The sequence below is a fragment of the Bubalus bubalis genome, chromosome 5 (assembly GCF_019923935.1).
Source record: "Bubalus bubalis isolate 160015118507 breed Murrah chromosome 5, NDDB_SH_1, whole genome shotgun sequence".
NCBI lineage: Eukaryota > Metazoa > Chordata > Mammalia > Artiodactyla > Bovidae > Bubalus > Bubalus bubalis.
The window spans coordinates 15,133,798-15,153,362 of record NC_059161.1 but is presented as its reverse complement, the minus strand read 5'-3'; the positions used below and the strand labels follow the sequence as shown (position 1 = coordinate 15,153,362).

General features: G+C 40.0%; 2 protein-coding genes across 2 annotated transcripts in view; both read right to left on the bottom strand.

The window, feature by feature from the left end:
• The window catches only part of NIBAN1 (niban apoptosis regulator 1), a 185,924-nt gene that overhangs the window by 41,814 nt on the left and 124,545 nt on the right, over window positions 1-19,565 (bottom strand). The gene's annotated exons all lie outside the window — the stretch shown is intronic.
• Window positions 17,897-19,147, bottom strand: LOC102389116 (heterogeneous nuclear ribonucleoprotein A1). The gene has a single exon (XM_025285487.3). The coding sequence runs from the start codon at window positions 19,130-19,132 to the stop codon at window positions 18,092-18,094; it is 1,041 nt and encodes a 346-aa protein (XP_025141272.3). The 5' UTR covers window positions 19,133-19,147; the 3' UTR covers window positions 17,897-18,091.

The window sequence follows — 19,565 nt, the reverse complement described above, 5'->3', positions numbered from 1 at the left end:
TTTGATTTCTTTCACCAGTGTTTTATAGTTTTCTATATATAGGTCTTTAGTTTCTTTAGGTAGATATATTCCTAAGTATTTTATTCTTTCTGTTGCAATGGTGAATGGAATTGTTTACTTAATTTCTCTTTCTGTTTTCTCATTATTAGTGTATAGGAATCCAAGGGATTTCTGTGTGTTGATTTTATATCCTGCAACTTTACTATAGTCATTGATTAGTTCTAGTAATTTTCTGGTGGAGTCTTTAGGGTTTTCTATGTAGAGGATCATGTCATCTGCAAATAGTGATCTCACTTTTTTTAATCTTAATTTTTTTAAAGACTTAAAGAAATAAAAATGACCTATGCTCTCATCTCTTCCCAAGATAAGGATGGTATAATTAAACTCCTGATAAGGGAGGAGACAACAGTTTATTCTTTGCAAATACTGGGAAGATACTCTATGCCTTGAAGCTAGGTTCATTGAATTTGCCTTCCATGGCCGTGAAAGCGTTCGTCTATCACCCAATGTATCTAAGATACCTGAACAGAATCAGACCAAGAGAACAAAGACAAAATCAGTCATTTCCTCTCTGCCCAGGGCAAACATCTACAGCTTTATACGGGTGAGAGCTGTAATTCTAAGACAGTAAGTGCAGAACTGTTTCCTAATCTTCTAATGACTGTTTGTGGAGACGATGCTGAAATGCCTCAGAAGGAAAAAATAATTACATCCCCCCAAATCTAAGCAAAACAAATGAAACCTAATTTCCTCTTTAAAATGTGAATTTTAAAAGAGTACACCATATAATGCTTGCTTACAGGCTGTTGTGACTGTGTACACACTCAGGTAATCTCTCAGCTCAGACCATGGAAGCTGGGTCAGGTGCCCCTCACTGATACTGTGGGGAGTGTATGGCTTAATCCCTGCAGGGAAAACCTAAACTTGAGTATTCAGATGCATGGGGAAGATGCTTCTCTAGCTACACACTTGTCTTTCATTTTTGATGACACTTTCTCTTATTCCTGGAAACAACTGTTTACATGGGCTCCCCTGTTGGCACAGTGTAAAGAATCACCTGCCAATGCAGGAGATTCAGGTTCAATCCCTGGGCTGGGAAGATCCCTTGGATAAGGAAATGGCAACTCACTCCAGTATTCTTGCCTGGGAAATCCCATGGACAGAGGAGTTCTGGCAGTCCATGGGGTCACAGAAGAGTCAGACACGACTTAGTGACTAAATAACAACAACAGTGACCTGTTTACACCTGGTATACTTTATCACTGCAACACCCAAAATACCAGAGGAATTCTCCCTGGCTGATTCTATGGATGACATTGTGAGTTCAGAACACCTTGCCTAGTCTTACTCCCATCTGTAGAAGCATCTTTCTACAGATAAAGGAAGAGGTTTACATTAGGGAACAAACCACTGGTGTTAGCTAGCATCCTAGCTTGACACATCCACAGAGTGTACTGCTGCCTGATGATGTTATCTGGGGATTTTCATCATCATCATTAATCATCACCAGTGATTAATAATAGCATCCACCTTGCACTTGTCAGAAGATGTTACAGTTTACATCTCATTTGATTCTCACAGCAATTTCATGAGACAGGCAAGCCAGATATAATCATTCCCAGGTAGAAAATGGAAAAAACTGAAAATCAAAGAAGTTTAAGTCATTGCCCAAGGTCAGATGAATACATAACTCATTTTATCAGGTCATCAAATGAAAGCTAAAATAATAGGCAGAAAACAATTTTTTGCTCCCATACAGACTCAGTATCAAAAGGGACCTAACCTTACTTAAAAGTTCTAACTACAATAGAAGTTGTAACTACGTTTATGGAGGATAAAATATCTAAGTTTCCTGAGATATTTGGGAAAATATAACATTTTCCCAAAGACCTAAAAAACAAAGTTGACCCACGCTCCATTCCCTTCCTAAGAAGTACAGATGGCAGTCACAGACTTCTGGAACCCATTATCTGGTCCTGATTAAGAAAGAAGTTGAGCCCAACAGGGAGCTCCACTTGGGGCTTTGTGACAACCTAGAGGGGTGGGAGGAGGTGGGAGGGAGATTCGAGAGGGAGGGGAAATGGTAGATTTACATTATTGCATAGCAGAAACCAGCACAACATTGTACAGCAATTACCCTCCATTTAAAAATTAAAGAAGGGGAGCCTAGCTAATCCATGGTCTCCTCCTTATGTTTGGTGAGGGTCAGTATATAATTTAGTCCTCAGATTCTTAGGGACCAGATCATTTTATGAAAACTAAGAACTTCAGCAGTCATGTACCAATAAAAACAGTGTCCACATTCCTGACCTATTACAAGAAGGGCCAGTGCTGCCAACAGAGTTCTTTTTCATTTCTGGGTTAGCTGAGCCCACGATACGTATTAACTTTGCAAAATTAAACCAAGAAACACTTTGAAAGCATCTTGCTATTGGGGAGGCTGAAGGCCTATGACTCTACAGCAGCATATACCATCCCACTAAATGACCCACTGAATGTGGCTTTATACTTAGAGTAAATGTGTTTGGGGGCTTTCCTGGTGGCTCAGTGGTAAAGAATCTGCTTGACAATGCAGGAGACATGGGTTTGATCCCTGGGTTGGGAAGATTCCCTGGAGAAGGAAACTGGCAACCCATTTCAGCATTCTTGCCTAGGAAATCCCGTGGACAGGGGAGCCTGGCAGGCTACAGTCCATGGGGTCACAAGAGAGTTGGGTACAACTTAGCGACAAGCCACACAAATGTGTGTTTTTATTATGAAAACTCTTACACATTCACAATCATTATCAGTAAATTCCAAGGAGCAGCTTGTTTAATAGCTCGGCTACTGATGAGTTTAAGCAAAACATGACAAGATTACTGAATGGAATATTATGCAGTCACTAAAATAACAGTTACGATGACTTAGACACATTGTGGAAAAGCAGTTTGGGGAAAACTTTAATTGCTAAACCCAGGTTATAAAAATCACATACACAGCCTGATTAAGCAATATATACACCCATACGAGCAATGACCAGAAAGGAATGCATAGGAAATGGGAAAGGAGTTATGGGAACTTTGTGACTCAAACTTCATGAAATGTTGTATTATTAGCCTTAGGAAGATACCTGCTGATCGAGTGACTTTTTTGATTGTTTGCTTGTTTTACCAGTCCTCTCTTGACCATGAACAATATGGCCTCTCCGGAGTCGAAAGAGTCCTGTGGCACTTTGTCTCTTAAATTCTCAGAGCAGCTGCCAAATCATGGCACATTCCATGATCCCAACATTCAGGGTCCATAATGAAGTGTCTGTAGAGTGCATTTAACTGACATGTGTGGAACAGCCTTTTTCTCCCTCAGGATGGGTGGAACTCGAGCCTGGCTCCTCATGCAGCCCATCGAGCAGTTTTCAGTGTGATTTCAGCAGAAGAGATCATGCTTTTTGTCCTCTCCTGAATCATACCGTTGAGTGCGGTTCACTCAGGTCTCTGCTGACTCCTTCAAGCGTCTTCTCTTCATAAATGGAGAGAACACTCTAACCTCTCAGAGCCCTTTGAGCTTGTCACAAATACCCTTTAGAGTGTTATTACCATCCTCTGTTTGCCATGAAAGCTGAACAGCCTCACAGGATGACATACGGTCCTTGAGGACGAGGACGGGCACGTTCGTCGCCGTATCCTGACAGCACATGCCTGCCCCACATGCTCTTCTGAACAGACCAAGGAACAAAGAAACGAAGGACTCAATAATTCCGAGGCAGCACAGAGCAGTGAGGGTGACTGCCTGAGGGGAATACAAACTGGGTGGCTATTTCCACTTCTGCCAGTTTGGCTACGGGGCTTGAGGTGAGTTACTTTTTGCTCCTTCCAGCCTAATTCATCTCACTTGAAATGAGAGGCTGTCGGGTCTCCTTTTCCAGCTGTGAAACAGTGTAATCCTATGATAAGCCTCAAGTACAGTTAGTTTATCAACATTTGGAGAGTGCTTTCCATGACAGTGTTCCAACCTGGGGATATAAAGTTCCAGCTGCGAGACCACTTTATCCTCCTCTTCCCATTACACCTTCTCTCTGTCTCGCAAGCAATGCATCTTTCTCTGAGCTATTAGAAAATAATAAATTACATGTGTGGCTTTCACTACATATTCTATTGGCTAGTACTGGTCTAAGTTTCTGGATCCTCCCCTTCTCCCTTTCACTAACCCAAATAACGGTTCAGTTTTTGGTTGTTACCACGGAGCTCACCACCTGGGTATTTAATTAATTAAGCCAATAAAACAGTGAAAATACACATTTGCCATTTCATGATCTATGACAAGATTATAGTTAAACTGATTTGTCTCATGTAGAATCATTAACTTAAGTCATAATGGGCTTGGTCTCTAAAACATCCTTCTTTTCCCTTGAAAAAGTAGAACCTGCCTGATATCTCAGAACTTTTAACAAAAGCATCTCAATTTACAAAATCTTCCAGTTCTCCAGGAACAGTATACTAGTTTGGGTGTTTATTTAAGTACAAACTATAAGATTATTAAAAGATTCTGTCTCAGTCAGAAATTTCTTTTATGAAGTGCTACCAAACAAAACATTATATCCTTTATCCAAATCAGAACAATCAATTGGGATATAGGTCAGTTCTTGATTATCTTTGCTGATTAAGTAAAGCAATGACAATGATAATTCTTAAAACTGTGTTTGTTTCTGCGCTTTGTATATCTACATTTGAATTCAGAAGAGTTTGTTGTCCTAATGCTTCAACTTCTATTAAAACAAAGAACAGATTAAAAAAAACAAAAACAGTAGTCCCAAGATGGCAGAAGAGCAGGTGGACGTGGAGTGCATCTCTTTCCATAGATGCATCAGAAATATATCTACAGGACTTAACCTGGTGGCACAGTGGATAAGAATCCACCTGCTAATTCAGGGGACAGGGGTTCAATCCCAGGTCCAGAAAGATTGCACGAGCCAAGGAGCAACTAAGCCCATTCGCGATAACTATGGAATCCCTGCTCTAGAGCCCATGAGCTGCAGCTACTGGGCCTGTGTACCACAACTGCTGAAACCCATGCACCTAGAGCCTGCACTCTGCAACACGTGAAGCCGCAGCAATGAGAAGCCTGTGCACCACCATGACGAGTAGCCCCACTCAGTGCAACTAGAGAAAGACCATGCAAAGCAGCACAGACCCAGTGCAGCCAAAAATGAATACATTAATTGTTTTTTTTTTTAAAGAAATACATTACAGATGCAACAGTTCCCACAGAACGTAGGCTGAACACTAGTAGAAGACCTTGATCACCAGAAAGGACCATGAAACAAAGAACAAAGTTGCCTGGTAGGGAACTAAACTGCTCTGCTAGTCTTCCTTCCTCACTTGGGCTTCCCTTGTGGCTGTGGCTCAGCTGGTAAAGAATCCACCTGCAATGCAGGGGACCTGGGTTCGATCCCTGGGTTGGGAAGATTCCCCTGGAGAAGGGAAAGGCTACACACTCCATTATTCTGGCCTGGAGAATTCCATGGACTGTATAGTCCATGGGGTCCCAAAGAGTTGGACACAACTGAGCAACTTTCACTTTAAGTGATGGCATCTCAAACTGATGTTGGTTCAAACAGCTTCCTTCTCTTTCCATCCTTTGTTCCTTATCCAGCCCCACCCCCCCCACACACACACTCACATGTATGCACACATGTGTACACACACCAAGCAGCTAATCTTTCCCTGGACTGCAGAAAGTAATCAATACTGGCTTTAAAGGCTTAAGAGAAGGTAAAAGAAAGGAAAATGCGAGGGCAAAGAGACTAGGCCAACGCTGTGCAGTAGAAGTATAATGAAAGCCACATATGCAATTTTAAATTTTATAGTAGCCATATCATAAAAGTAAAAAGAAAGGGGGGCTAAGATTAATAATATATTTTATTTAAACCAATATATCTAAAACATGTAAGCCATATAAAAATTATTTTAAAAATTATTAATGATATAGCTTGCATTCTTTTTTTTCTCATACTTAGTTTTTGAAATGTAGTGATTATTTCACACTTTCAGCATATTTTATTTCAGATTATCAATATTTCAAGTGATCAGTAGCCATATGTGGCCAGTGGCCATCATCTTAGACTGCAGGGCTCTGCATGTTCATGGTTTAAGTTCTATTATTTATCTGAACGGGAAGGAGGCAATAAAAGGGAGAGGACCACGGCACACCCAAACTGTATTCAAGCAGCATCATTACAAAGGAGATGTACTCAGATGTATTCCTACTCTAAATCAACAAAGAAGGAAGAAACCTGACTTTATAATTTCTCGTTACATACATAGACAGTTCATCTACTAGAACAATCCTAGGAGCACAATAATGCACAAAAATAAGGAATAAGATGATTTACAACAAGTCCCATATGGATTAAGATTAGAGTTGAAGACCCTTGTCAATATATCTCACTCATAATCCCTGCTCTATGGGCAGTGAGGAATCCTTGTGGCTTTAACTTGGAGGGTTCTCTAACAACAGAGCCATATCATAATACTTCTGCTTAGCGTGGCTAACCACCAACGGACATATTAGATGAGATCATTTCCAAACAGGATACAGCCTTGCAACGATCTGCTATATTTGTAGCAGCAAATTGTTCACCCTTCTCTTATGTTGCACCAAAAAAGAAAAAACAGCTAAAATGCTTGACGGATTTAGGTGTCTCCAGTTCCTATTGTAGACAGTCTCAGGAGTTGCTATAGACTTCAATTATGTGATGTAATTAATTCATTTCATGGAACATATTTGGAAGAATCAACCTGATGATGTAATTCCCTTGTGGTAAAACAGAGAAAGAGGAAATAAAAAGAAAGCCTCAATTCCTGTGTTGGAAATACCAAAGCTTCTGAATGCATGAGAGAGAGAGAAACATGTGTGCACATTTCTTATGTTGATTTGCTGTTGTTCACTCGCTAAGTTGTGTCCAACTCTTTGTGACCCCATGGACTGCAGCACACCAGGCTTCCCTGTCTTCCACTATCTCCCGGAGTTTGGTCAAACTCATGTCCAAGTTAAGTTGGGGATGCCATCCAACCATCTCATCCTCTGTCACCTCCTTCTCCTCCTACCCTCAATCTTTCCCAGCATCAGGGTCATTTGATGTGTTACTTATAAGCAAATATATCTTGAGTATTCACAGTTCTTAATGGTATTTTTACCACTAAGGAAGACATGATGGAATCATAGAACTAGAGTGGACTTTTAATGTCTAGTTCATTTCTTTACTAGTAGGGTAGCATTTATTTATTTAATAACTGAAACATCACATAAATTATTCCAGATCTATGATCATTATTAATCATAGTAAAGGCTAATATTTCTAATTTGTACATTTCATGCATGGGTTTACAAATCAAAATTAATCAAGTTTAAGTCATTCAGAAGACATTCTCTCAGTCTTTCTATATATCACACTTGAGAACACAAGAGTTCTTGTTCTCAGGCAGTTCTCTCTCATGGGTGACCTGCATTCCTCATGTTACAATTGAGAACATTTCTGTAAGTAGTATCTTCAGTGGAGTTGGAAATACCCTCGGAAGGTCATTATTGTGTCTTCCCCAACCTTTTCTTTTAAGCTGAGTAATACAACTATCTCTAATACTCCTTTCAGTTTTTATTTTTCAACCCCACACTTATATTTTTGAATCTCCTCTGATAGCACTCTACAACTTGACATTTCTTAAGTTTTAGGCTAGGTGTAGTTCTCCGTGTTTAATTCTGTGCATATTTAATATAACCATATTTTATACTGCAGCCTTCCCTCACTCCTTCACTTTCAGCACTCTTAAACTCTCTTAATCATTCCTACTATTTTTCCATAGTACCTATTACCTATTATCATATTTTATAACTTGCTTATTTACTGTATTTATGGATTCTTTCCCGTCTCCACCATTGGTCCCTAACTAGAACATAAGTGTCACAGAACAGAGGTCTTTGTTTTGCTCATTGCTGTATCTTGAGTCACTAGAAGAGTGCTTGGCACATAGTATGTACTCAAGAAATATTTTGTCAAATAAATAAATATAGGCCTGATCAACACAAATTCACAGTTTCTAATTAAATTAATGTATAAGTATTCATCTAGACACATGCTCCTAGTTGACTGGTAAGTAATTGGGCAGGACAATTAAAGGTCTAAATTTAAAATACATGTTTGTGTGTGTGCTAAGTTGCTTCAGTTGTGTACAAGTCTTTGCAGCTCTATGGACCACAGCCCACCCAGGCTCCTCTGTCCATGGGATTCTCCAGGCAAGGATACTGGAGTATTCCTCCAGGGGATCTTCCCAACCCAGAAGAACCCATGTCTCTCATGTCTCCGGCACTGGCAGGCAGGCTCTTTACCACTAGCACCACCTGGGAAGCCCAAAATAAATGTTTATTTTATTACAATAGAAAATAAAATTGGGTTATATTGGAAGTACTCACTCTTCAAGGAGTTTGTTACTCCTCAGGATCAAGGATTGGGAATACTGATTATTTCTGATTCATTCCCGTATTTTTTCTAATTATGACCACTGAGTCCACCAATCAAGAATATTCAGTTATGCTCACTCACTTGTCAATTTAAATATAGGTATCAAATATTAAATGTATTTTACCTGTTTTACAAGTTAGAGCTTATAATTTTAGATTAACAATTACTGTGCCTACATGCTATCTTGAGAAAATAGACCCAACTTCCATTTTTAAACAGCAATTTTAATGATGTAAGTTTATTTTTAATCCCTATTTTATCCCCAGTGGTTATTATGGCACCTAAAATATAGTAAGGGATATTTATTTATTTAATGAAAAATTATCCTGGCAAAGGGCTTCCCTGGTGGCTCATATGGTAAAGAATCTGCCTGCAATGCAGGAGACCTGGACTCAATCCCTGGGTTGGGAAGAAGCCCTGGAGAAGGGGATGGCAACCCACTCTAATATTCTAACTGGAGAATCCCACGGACAGAGGAGCCTGGAGGGCTACAGTCCATGGGGTCACAATGAGTCGGACATGAATGAAGTGACTAAAATACTTTTCAATCATAGCAAATGAGGGACAATTTGACCAAGGACATTTTGGAGGGAAAGTAACAAATACGCATATTCTAAAAAATTTTAAAGTAGGAAAAAAAGTGGTAACGACGGATGCAGAACCAAGAAAAATCATATTTCAACCAGAATCACCGCACCCATGGCCTAATCCCTATCACATATTCACTCTCACCAAACACTGGTTGAACATGTTCTATGTATGAGTCACTGTGAAGAATTCTCTGAATAGAAGGGAATAAGATTTGGTTCGGGGGCATGAAGTTTAGTGTAGGAAATAAGATAATTCCACCATCTGTTCACCACTCTATCCCCAGCACCCCAAACAGCCACAAGGCCGATGCTTAATTTGGTAAAAGTGGTACAAAGAAAGGATAATTATCCCTAAGGCAATAAAGGGTGTGATAAATGCTATCAGAGAAAGCAAAGGGCCCTCTGAGTTAAGAAGGGAAAGGAGTCTCTCTGGTTTGGGATGGGACTGTTTTCCTGGAACAGGGAGCTAAGTGGACGAGGACAGATTCAGGAGTGGCCGGTGGCAAGGTGTTCAAGGCAAACGGAGGAGCATGACCCAAAGCAAAGAAGCAACACGTAGAGCACGTACAACCGTCCTCCCCAAACAGCATTTCCTGTTTTAAAATATCTGAGTTACAGAATCTTCAAATCAACCTGCAGAAAGGGCTTTTGATTTATATTAGGTGCGGATATAAAATTAAAGGGTTATAAAGGCTTCTGAGAGAGTACAAAGTAGTGGACTTTGAAGTCCAAGAGGCCACCGGGTTTTCAGACTGTGACCAAGATGCTGTTGTGCTGTACGAGGTCCGTGCAAAGGACTGAGTACAGAGTCTGGCACTCAGTGGCTTGTCTATGGCAGCTAGCAGCTTCCCTTCCTGTCCTTCACTCAGGATCCTAACCGCATTCTCGAGTTACTTGGAAGGAAAAGCATACATTACAGGCATACCTTGGAGATACTGTGGTTCAGTTTCAGACCACTGCAATAAAGCAAATACCCCATTAAAGGAGTCACATGAGTGCTTTGGTTTCCCAGCACATATAAAAGGTATGTTTACAATATACTGTAGTCTATGAAGTGTGCAATAATAGTATGTCTTAAAAATGTATATACCTTGATTAAAAAATATTTTACTGCTAAGAAATCCTAACCATCATCTGAGACTTTCATAAGTCGTAATCTTTTTGCAATAGTAACATCAAAGATCACCATAACCATAATAATAAAGAAGCCTGAAATACTGCAAGAATAACTCAAATGTGATACAGAGACATGAAGTGAGCAAATGCTATTGGAAAAATGGGGCTGATAGACTTGCTTGACATGAGGCAACCACAAACCTGCAAGGTGTAAAAAATGCAATAGGTGCAAAGTGCAACAAAACAAGGCTTGGCTGTCAGCACTCTAGTCTACCCCCATCAGTGTGAATCCGGTCTTTAGAAATGAGTTTTTAAACTCCTCCACTGAATACGACATGTAACAAATTAACACTTTCTAAAGTAATTTATAAATTAATGTGATTCCAATTGGAATCCCAGCAGGCATTAATGAATAATAAGCTACAATGAATGTGAATTCACAAATAAGATGATATGCCTAAAGTAATCAAGAAAAATATAATATAAATGAACTGTAAGGGGAAACATTTTATCAGATATAAGAACATACAAGAAAAATCTACTGTAATAGAATCAAAATTGCATTAACATGGGAATGAATAGATCAATGGGAAATAAAAGAGAATACTTAGATAACCTAAAGATTTTATATATATAGATATAGATATTTAATTTTATATGACAGAGATAGTAGTGTATTCAGTTATTTAGTGGGGAAGGTTAGATTTAATAAATGGTGCTAGCCCAATTGATTATCCACTAATATACATACATATACATGATTTTCAAACAGCTAGAGACTTAAATGGGCTTCCTAAGTGGTGCTATGGTAAAGAACCCATCTGCCAGTGCAGGAGACATAAGAGAGACAGGTTCGATCCCTGGGTTGGGAAGATCCCCTGGAGAAGGAAATGGCTACCCACTCTGGTATTCCTGCCTGGAGAATCCCATGGACAGAGGACCCTGGAGGGCTACAGTCCATAGGGTGGCAAATAGAGTTGGACACAACTGAAGTAACTTAGTACACACAGAGACTTAAACATTAAAAATAAAACAATATAAAAACTTTAAGATATATCAAGGAAAATTACATATCTAATCCAGGGACAGAGGAAATCTTAACCAAGGTAGAAAATCCAAAAGCCATAAAAAAAAAAAAAAAGATATATCTGACTGCATAAAAATAAGATATCTTTGTATGGCAAAGTATATCATAATTAAAGCTTAATGACAATATTATCAGTTAATGACAACAGATAAATGATGAATTTGAGGGAAATGTTTTAAATGAAGAGACAGAAAAGAGTTAAGCTCTTATAAGAAAATAACAAAAATAGAGAGTGGAGGGTAGAGAACAAAAGAATGAATGAATGAATGAAAATGGTCAAAGAGCATCTATGGGTGATTCACATAAAAGTAAATTAAAAGGCTGATAAATACTGGATAATAAGCTTGGACTCGCTGGTAGTCAAAGGAAGGGCAGACGACTACTACTAAGTCACTTTGTGTCCGACTCTGTGCGACTCCATAGATGGCAGCCCACCAGGCTCCCCCGTCCCTGGGCTTCTCCAGGCAAGAACACTGGAGTGGGTTGCCATTTCCTTCTCCAATGCATGAAAGTGAAAAGTATAAGTGAAGTCGTTCGGTCGTGTCCAACCCTCAGTGAGAAGGGCAGTCTAGGTTTCAAGGAGATTCCCTCCTCCCCTATCAGCTTGACACAGCAGGAAAAGAGCAAAAAGGCCTTTTGGAGACAGGGATGCAGGAAAAAGAGTGCTCTCATACACTATAGAAATGTGAATTTTTATAATTCATCTTAAGATTAATCTGGCAGTATTTACTAAATTAAAAATACATTTAGCTTTAAACCTAGCAATCCTACTTCCTGGACACTGACTGCCTCAGAGAAAAAAGAACATGAGGATCCATGCACAAGGATATGTATTTAACCATAGATTATAGTGGTCAAGGAAGCAAAGTTAAGGCCATCAGTAAAAGAATGGTTGAATAACATACCATAACATATCATATGGCCCTTAACAAATGAATCATAACCATGTCAAGTGACTTGAATAGATTTCCATGAGGCCCTATTGAGTAAAAAAAAGGCAGAAAAGAATGTATTACATAGTTTTATTTTAAAAAACCACTGACCACAAAAACCCTATAATGTATGTATGCATATGAAAAAAATACGGAATGATACAGGGTTTTTAATATGGTTTACAGAGAAATGAAGAGGATAGGAAGAAGAGTGCAAACAAAAAAGCCTAGAACTTACGATATGACCCAATTTATGCATTTATAAAAAATATATGTGTGTGTATATATATATATTATATATGGGTAGACAGATAGATGAGAGAAATTTAAAATAAAACAAAAAGGGGGAAACAACATTTGTCCCCCAAAATCATGTAGTTCACTAAAACTGCCTGCTGCCTGCAAATTGGTCCTCTGCCCACCCACGTTTATCAATGCTGCTTTTCCTCCACATGATCCTGGGGTAGGCACCCAGCCTCCATGTGTCCTTCTCTATCAAACGATGGCAGTGGAGCACATGATCACCAAGGTTCTCTCCAGCCCTGGCATCATCATCTGATGCCTCTGAGAACACAAGTCTATGTTTATATTTCCCTGGTAACCATGTAGCCTATAGAAATAAACCAATGAGGGTCAGAAAGCAGAAGCTGGCTACATCCCACTACCCTATTTCTGTTTTACTCGTTCTCTTTTTAAAAATGTTTTCTTGGCTAAGTAATCAGGCCAAAGCTTATTTTTATGATGCTATGAAACCATCACCATGGTGGGGACGCACGCTCACTTGTGGTGCATTTGCTGGTTTACTTTGCCATGTTCACTGAATTTCTGTTAGACGAGTGCTGGTCACCAAATAGGCATGTGAAGGAAGGGCTGGGTGCAAGCCTCCTGAACAGCATGGTGAGAACTCCAGCACTGCTCATCTGGGAACTAAGGCCCGGAGCAGGTGAAGGGACGGCTGAGCACGGTGTACACAAGGCAATCAGCCTTTGCTGCACCCCCATCACCTCATGGCTTTTCAGATGATCAGTGATCAGCACCCACGTGCCCCTGCACATCAGAGGCATGAGGAATTGGAACCAAAGCTAGAACGTTAGGGCAGAATGGATTAGGGTGAGATGGGGGTGAGGGCAGTGGACAGGTCAGAACAAGGACTGTAGATAACAAAGAGAGAAAGAGAAAATAAGAAAAGGTTACAAGAACAGGCCCTTTCTAGAATAGTTGAAATTAAACCCAAGAACTGTGGTGTCGAGTGGGGTTGGAATTATAGCTACAGGGATAATACAGGCTGGAATTGTGGGCAGAGGGAGCAAAGAGGAGGATGATACGCCTTGATGGGCATTCACAGATATGAAAAGCTGCAGGCAGTTGGCAATAAGCAGGGGAGTTCAGCAGGAAGTGGTGATGGTAGTTGAGTCACTAAGTCGTGTCTGACTCTTGTGACCCCGTAGACTGTAGCCCACCAGGCTCCTCTGTTCATGAGATTCTCCAGGCAAGAATACTCGAGTGGGTTGCCATTTTCTTCTTCAGGGGATCTTCCTGACCCAGGGATCAAACTTGGGTCTCCTGAACTGTATGCAGGTTCTTTACTGACTGAACCACCAGGGAAGTCCCAGTAGGAAGTACATATGCCCTAAATGTAGCACTGGGAGAGGGAGACGGGGATGACAGAGTAGGTGACTCCCTCAGATTCCCAGAGTTTAAAAAAAAATTAATTTTGTAAACTTGATGAAAATTTCAAAATATTGTAACATCAACTTTAAACATTGCAAAATTGTGACTTAAATGTCACTACTTTCATTTATCCTCAGTCATCATGACAAAAAAGTGTTTTATTAGAAGAGAAAATAAAATGATGAAAAGCTGCGAACACTGTTTATGGCATGACATTACAAACACTGACATGTTATTTTATGAAAATATTTTTCTCTCTTAAAAACAGTTATAATGTATGATATGCATTCAGCATTTACTGTACGTCATTGTACTAAGTACTCTCTTGCATTATTATCTCATGTGATTTTCACTACATGAGGTCAGCACTATAAGTACCTCTCCCTTACTGATGGAAAACTGAAGAGTAATAAAGGTAAGTAACACAGCTCCTAAGAGAGGCTCCTAAAAGATGAAGCCAGTATTTGAATTCAAAATAATATGACTCCATATCACCATGTCATAACACTCTCCACAAAGAGAAAATCCACTTGAATTATGCAAAGTTTCAGAGCAAGTTTTTTGCTGAAAGCCTACTTCATGAAGAGACATACACCATCATGTTCCCCCCAAAATATGTGCCCACAAATGTTTCAGTCATGCAAGGCCTATGGTCCACGTTGTTTGAAAAAATGCATGGGTCAAACTAAATATCAGAGCTCTTATTTTCAAGTATTTTGTAGACAAGTGGTCAAGAAGCTTTTTCTGTAAAAGACAAAATAGTAAATGTTTTAGGCTTTGAAGGCCACATAGTCTCTGCCGCAACTACTCAACTCTACCAGAGTATTGCAGAAGCAGTCACAGGATACCTGGGTGAACAGTGCGGCTCTGTTTTTACATGAAAACAGATGGTGGCCCAAGGTGGCCTATAGGTCACAGCTTGCCAAATCTTGCTCTAGACCACGTGTTTGTTCTTCAAGGCTAATTTGCCATGTTACTCCTTCAGAGAATCTCTCCCTCTGGACCAAGCTAAATCAAGTCCTTCTATTATAATGTTCTGGTGCATCTTTCACACACACACAGCTGAACTTTTTTTCTTTATTATTACTAGCTTGTAACATCTAGGAAGGTGGGGGTCATGTCTATTTTGTATCCCACTGGATTCTCAGAACCTAGCAAATGCTCAAGACATAAAAAGATGCTCAGTGAGTATTTGTTGGCAGAAGGAAGGGAGGGAGAAAGAGGGACAGGGAGGAAGGGAAGGAGGAAGGAAGGGAGGGAAGAAGGGGGCAAGAAAAAGAAGGAAGAAAGAGAGGGAGGGAGGGAGGGAGGGAGGCTGATAGAAGCTTCTCACACTTCACATGCTTCCGTGTTCCAGAGTAGAATTAGTGTGCTTCAGAAAGCCTCCTTCCCCAGCACCGCTGTGACAAGCATTGTGCAGTCTTAAGGCACCATTAGAAATCAAAATGTTCCAGCATGCTTTTACATAATAGAAAAACAAATTCTTACCTTTTTTTAATCTGTAGGTGCAAGGACACACATTTTGAAAGGTCATTCTACCATTCGAGGAGTGGAAAGAATGATAAGATCCATCTGGTCTTTCCTTGTATCACGCCAACATTTGGCCACGTCAAAGTACCCAGTATTAGAAAATCTGACCTTCCCCTGGTGCTGCCTATTTAGCCTTAAATTCTCCCTCTGCCCGGTTAACATCAGCCACTATATTGTGATGGAAAGTGATTAGTCAACCTACCAGTCTGGCTAATACTTTCTATCTCTCTGCCTCTTTTTTTTTTCCTACTACTTTATTATTTTAATTTTTATTTTATATTGGCGTACAGCTCATGAACAATGTGATGACAGTTTCAGGTGGGCAGTAAAGGGACTCAGCCATACATACACAAGTATCCATTCTCTTCCAAACTCCCCTCCTACCTAGGCTGCCAAATAATACCGAGCAGAGTTCCCTGTGCTATAACAGTAGGTACTTGTTGCTTATCCATTTTAATCTATAGCAGTGTGTGTACATGTCCATCCCACACTCCCTAACTATCCCTTCTCCCTATCCTTCCCTCCTGGGAACCATAAGTTCATTCCCTAAGTCTGAAACACTACATCTCTTGATCTTCTTCACACCACTTCCTAGTTGGTGTGCAAACTCTCACCAGGTTTTATTAAGCTAATATTATACGCCTCCTCTAAGGAGCTCCAAGAACTTCATGTCTAGGGGCTGACCCTCACTTCTCACCACAATACTATAGGTGTTATTGGTGGACTTGCCCAAAGCCCTCTGCCTCATGAAGACTGGGAGCACTAAGGCAACTCCCCTTTCCTACCCCATCAGTTGGAGAAACTGCCACCTTATTTGTAGAAGGATAAAAAGAAGAAAGATGAGATTATTTTTGTTTTCATTCTGGCAGATATGAGACAAACTTGAGGCTTCACCTCAGTCATTCTGGAAGATCATTCCAGATCATTCCTTCTCGTAGAAGAATAATGTGATGGCAAACTTAGAAATGCATGTAATAGATGCTACTCAGGGGCTTTCACTGAGCTCAAGTTTAATTTTTAGTAATTTTGAATTATAGATTCGATGTCTATTTTTAATTAAATAAAACTACTAGAAGCGAGTAACTGCAATTGCATTTCAGAATCTGGACTGCCAACATTTATAATATCATATATTATATCATATAATATCATATATGAAATGAGTCACCAGTCCAGGTTCAATGCACGATACTGGATGCTTGGGGCTGGTGCACTGGGATGACCCAGAGGGATGGTAGGGGGAGGGAGGAGGGAGGAGGGTTCAGGATTAGGAACGCATGTATACCTGTGGCAGATTCGTTTTGATATATGGAAAAACCAATACAATATTGTAAAGTTAAATAAAATAAAATAAAAAATAAATAAATTAAAAAAAAGCAAAAAAAAGAAACACAGGTCTTTTGGAGCAAAACAAAATATGTTTAATCCTTCTCCTATGTGACAGAAGATAGTTGAAGACTTTTCTCCTTTCCTCAATCTTTGTGAGGTCACCTGTCCAGTTTTCTCATCATATAGCCTAGTTTCCTGACCTTGTCTTTTCATCACTTCTCTGAACACACTCTAGTACATTGCCACAGCAAGAACACAGATCTGTGCGTGAATCGGGCTGAGTTATTTAATAACTTTGTGACCTTAAAGGAGTTTCTTAATTTCCATGAGTCTCAGTTTTTTCATCTGCAAAATGAAGTAATTTTGCAGATGAAAAAAAAGTAAATTCGGCTAAAAAGTAATTCTTCTTAAAATCATCATGGGGACTGATAGATCATATATCAACCACCCAGTACATTGCTAGGTATAGCAGGCATTATTCCAGTTATTCCATTATTCCCGGATGGGATAAGAGTTCAGAAGCCAATTCAATGTGAGAGGGAAAGTCTATAAAGGTGAAGAAATATTGTTTGTGTTCTTCTTTTGTTAAGTTACTTATTCAAAAGTGAAGGTAAATTTACAATTACCAATATGACTGTAAAGGATTATATGCAAAATGACAACAGGTGTACAAAAATAATAACAAATTTTTTAAACAAAAAGGAAGGATATTTAATAGGGCACAACCAGCAAAACCATTAATTTAAATAATAACATAATGCAACAAATTTCACTTTGCCTGGCCAGTTTTAGTAGTCAGAAATATGACTAGTAAGATAGATTTTCACCAAATATCCAAATAATAAGCCAAAAGTACTCTTCTATACCAAGAATAAAGACTAAACAGGAATGATATGAAGTGATAAGGAGCATGAGAAAAAGTTGCAAAGGTGATGCACTTTGGGAGAAATGGAAAATAAGCAAATAATACACAGTCAAGTGGAAAGTCAAGGAAGAAAGCTGAGGCTTCCAAGGAACTTGCCTTTGCTGTTAATACAAATAAAATGGACCCTCCTCCCAATACTCTGTATAGTTTTTTGTTTTTTTTTAAAAGACATTTATTCAGCGTCATGATCAGACTATTACATTTAGCAATCAACAGCATGGGTGCAAAAAAAAAAAAAATCTACATTAAAACCCTTTGTTGGAATGCTTTACACTTTCCACAGATCAGAAACTAAAATAACCTGTTATACAATTAGTCACAAGTACAGTCCTCGAGTTTTTTGCCCATACACATGAGTATTGTCTAAAACATGTCTTCTTTGTAGCAGCTAGGCCCTGCCACCACTGTGCTTGGCTGAGTTCACAAATCTGTGGTAACCTGTAGCTTCCCTGTCACTTCTCTGTCCCTCCTCTCCTGCTGAGCTTTGTTTCCTGGCAGTAATGAAAACCTGCCACTGCCGTAGCTCCTGCTGCTGCTGGAGCCACCATAGCCACCTTGGTTTCGTGGTTTGGCAAAGTATTGGCCTCCACCACTATAGGGGCCAGAATTTCTGCCTCCAAAGTTTCCTCCTTTCATGGGTCCAAAATTTGAAGATTGATTGTTGTAATTGCCAAAATCATTGTAGCTTCCGCCACCTCCAAAATTGCTTCCGTCATTACCAAATCCATTATATCCATCCCCACTGCCACCATATCCGCCACCACCACGGCTGCCACCAAAGCCACCTCGACCACTGAAGTTTCCTCCACGACCAAAGTTGTCATTCCCACCAAAACCACCTCCACGACCGCCACCAAAGTTTCCAGAACCACTTCGACCTCTCTGGCTGGATGAAGCACTAGCCATCTCTTGCTTAGACAGGGCTTTTCTCACTTCACAGTTGTGGCCATTCACAGTGTGGTATTTCTGAATGACAATCTTGTCTACGGAGTCATGGTCATCAAAGGTTACAAAAGCAAAGCCTCTCTTTTTGCCACTGCCTCGGTCAGTCATGATTTCAATTACTTCAATTTTCCCGTACTGTTCAAAATAATCTCTCAGGTGATGTTCTTCAGTGTCTTCTTTAATGCCACCAACAAAAATCTTTTTCACAGTTAAGTGGGCACCAGGTCTTTGAGAATCTTCTCTTGAGACGGCCCTCTTTGGTTCCACAACTCTTCCGTCCACCTTGTGTGGCCTTGCATTCATGGCCGCATCCACCTCCTCCACCGTGGCGTATGTGACAAACCCGAAGCCTCTGGAGCGCTTGGTGTTTGGATCCCTCATTACCACACAGTCTGTGAGCGTTCCCCATTGCTCAAAATGGCTCCTCAGACTCTCATCGGTTGTTTCGAAGCTCAATCCTCCGATGAAGAGCTTCCGCAGCTGTTCGGGCTCTTTGGGAGACTCTGATTTAGACATGACGGCAGTGGAGGTGGGGAAGACTTCAACGATGCTTTCTCGGAGGCGTCCATGGGCAGAAAGGAGTAACCTCTCTGTATAGTTTTAATAGCTACTCTTATCATTTCAGACACTTCAACTAATGACCTCCTCCCTAAGATTATTCATTCAGTTAAAAAAAAAAAAGGAAAAAAGAAAATGTGTGCCTACTTAATATACCCCAGGCCCAGGGCTGGAATGGAGATGAATTAGTAGATAGGCACTGGCCTAGCCTCCAGGAGTTTCTAATTTTTGAAGTCAGACAAGTAAGCAGTCAATGATGTTATAATGTTGTAATACTGGGAGGAAAGAGGGAAGGACAGATGGATGGACAGACAGAAAGAAGGAAATCAGAGGGGCTTTCATCTGGCCCTGATAGACTAAGGAAGGCTTTCCAGGGGAATAACACATAAGC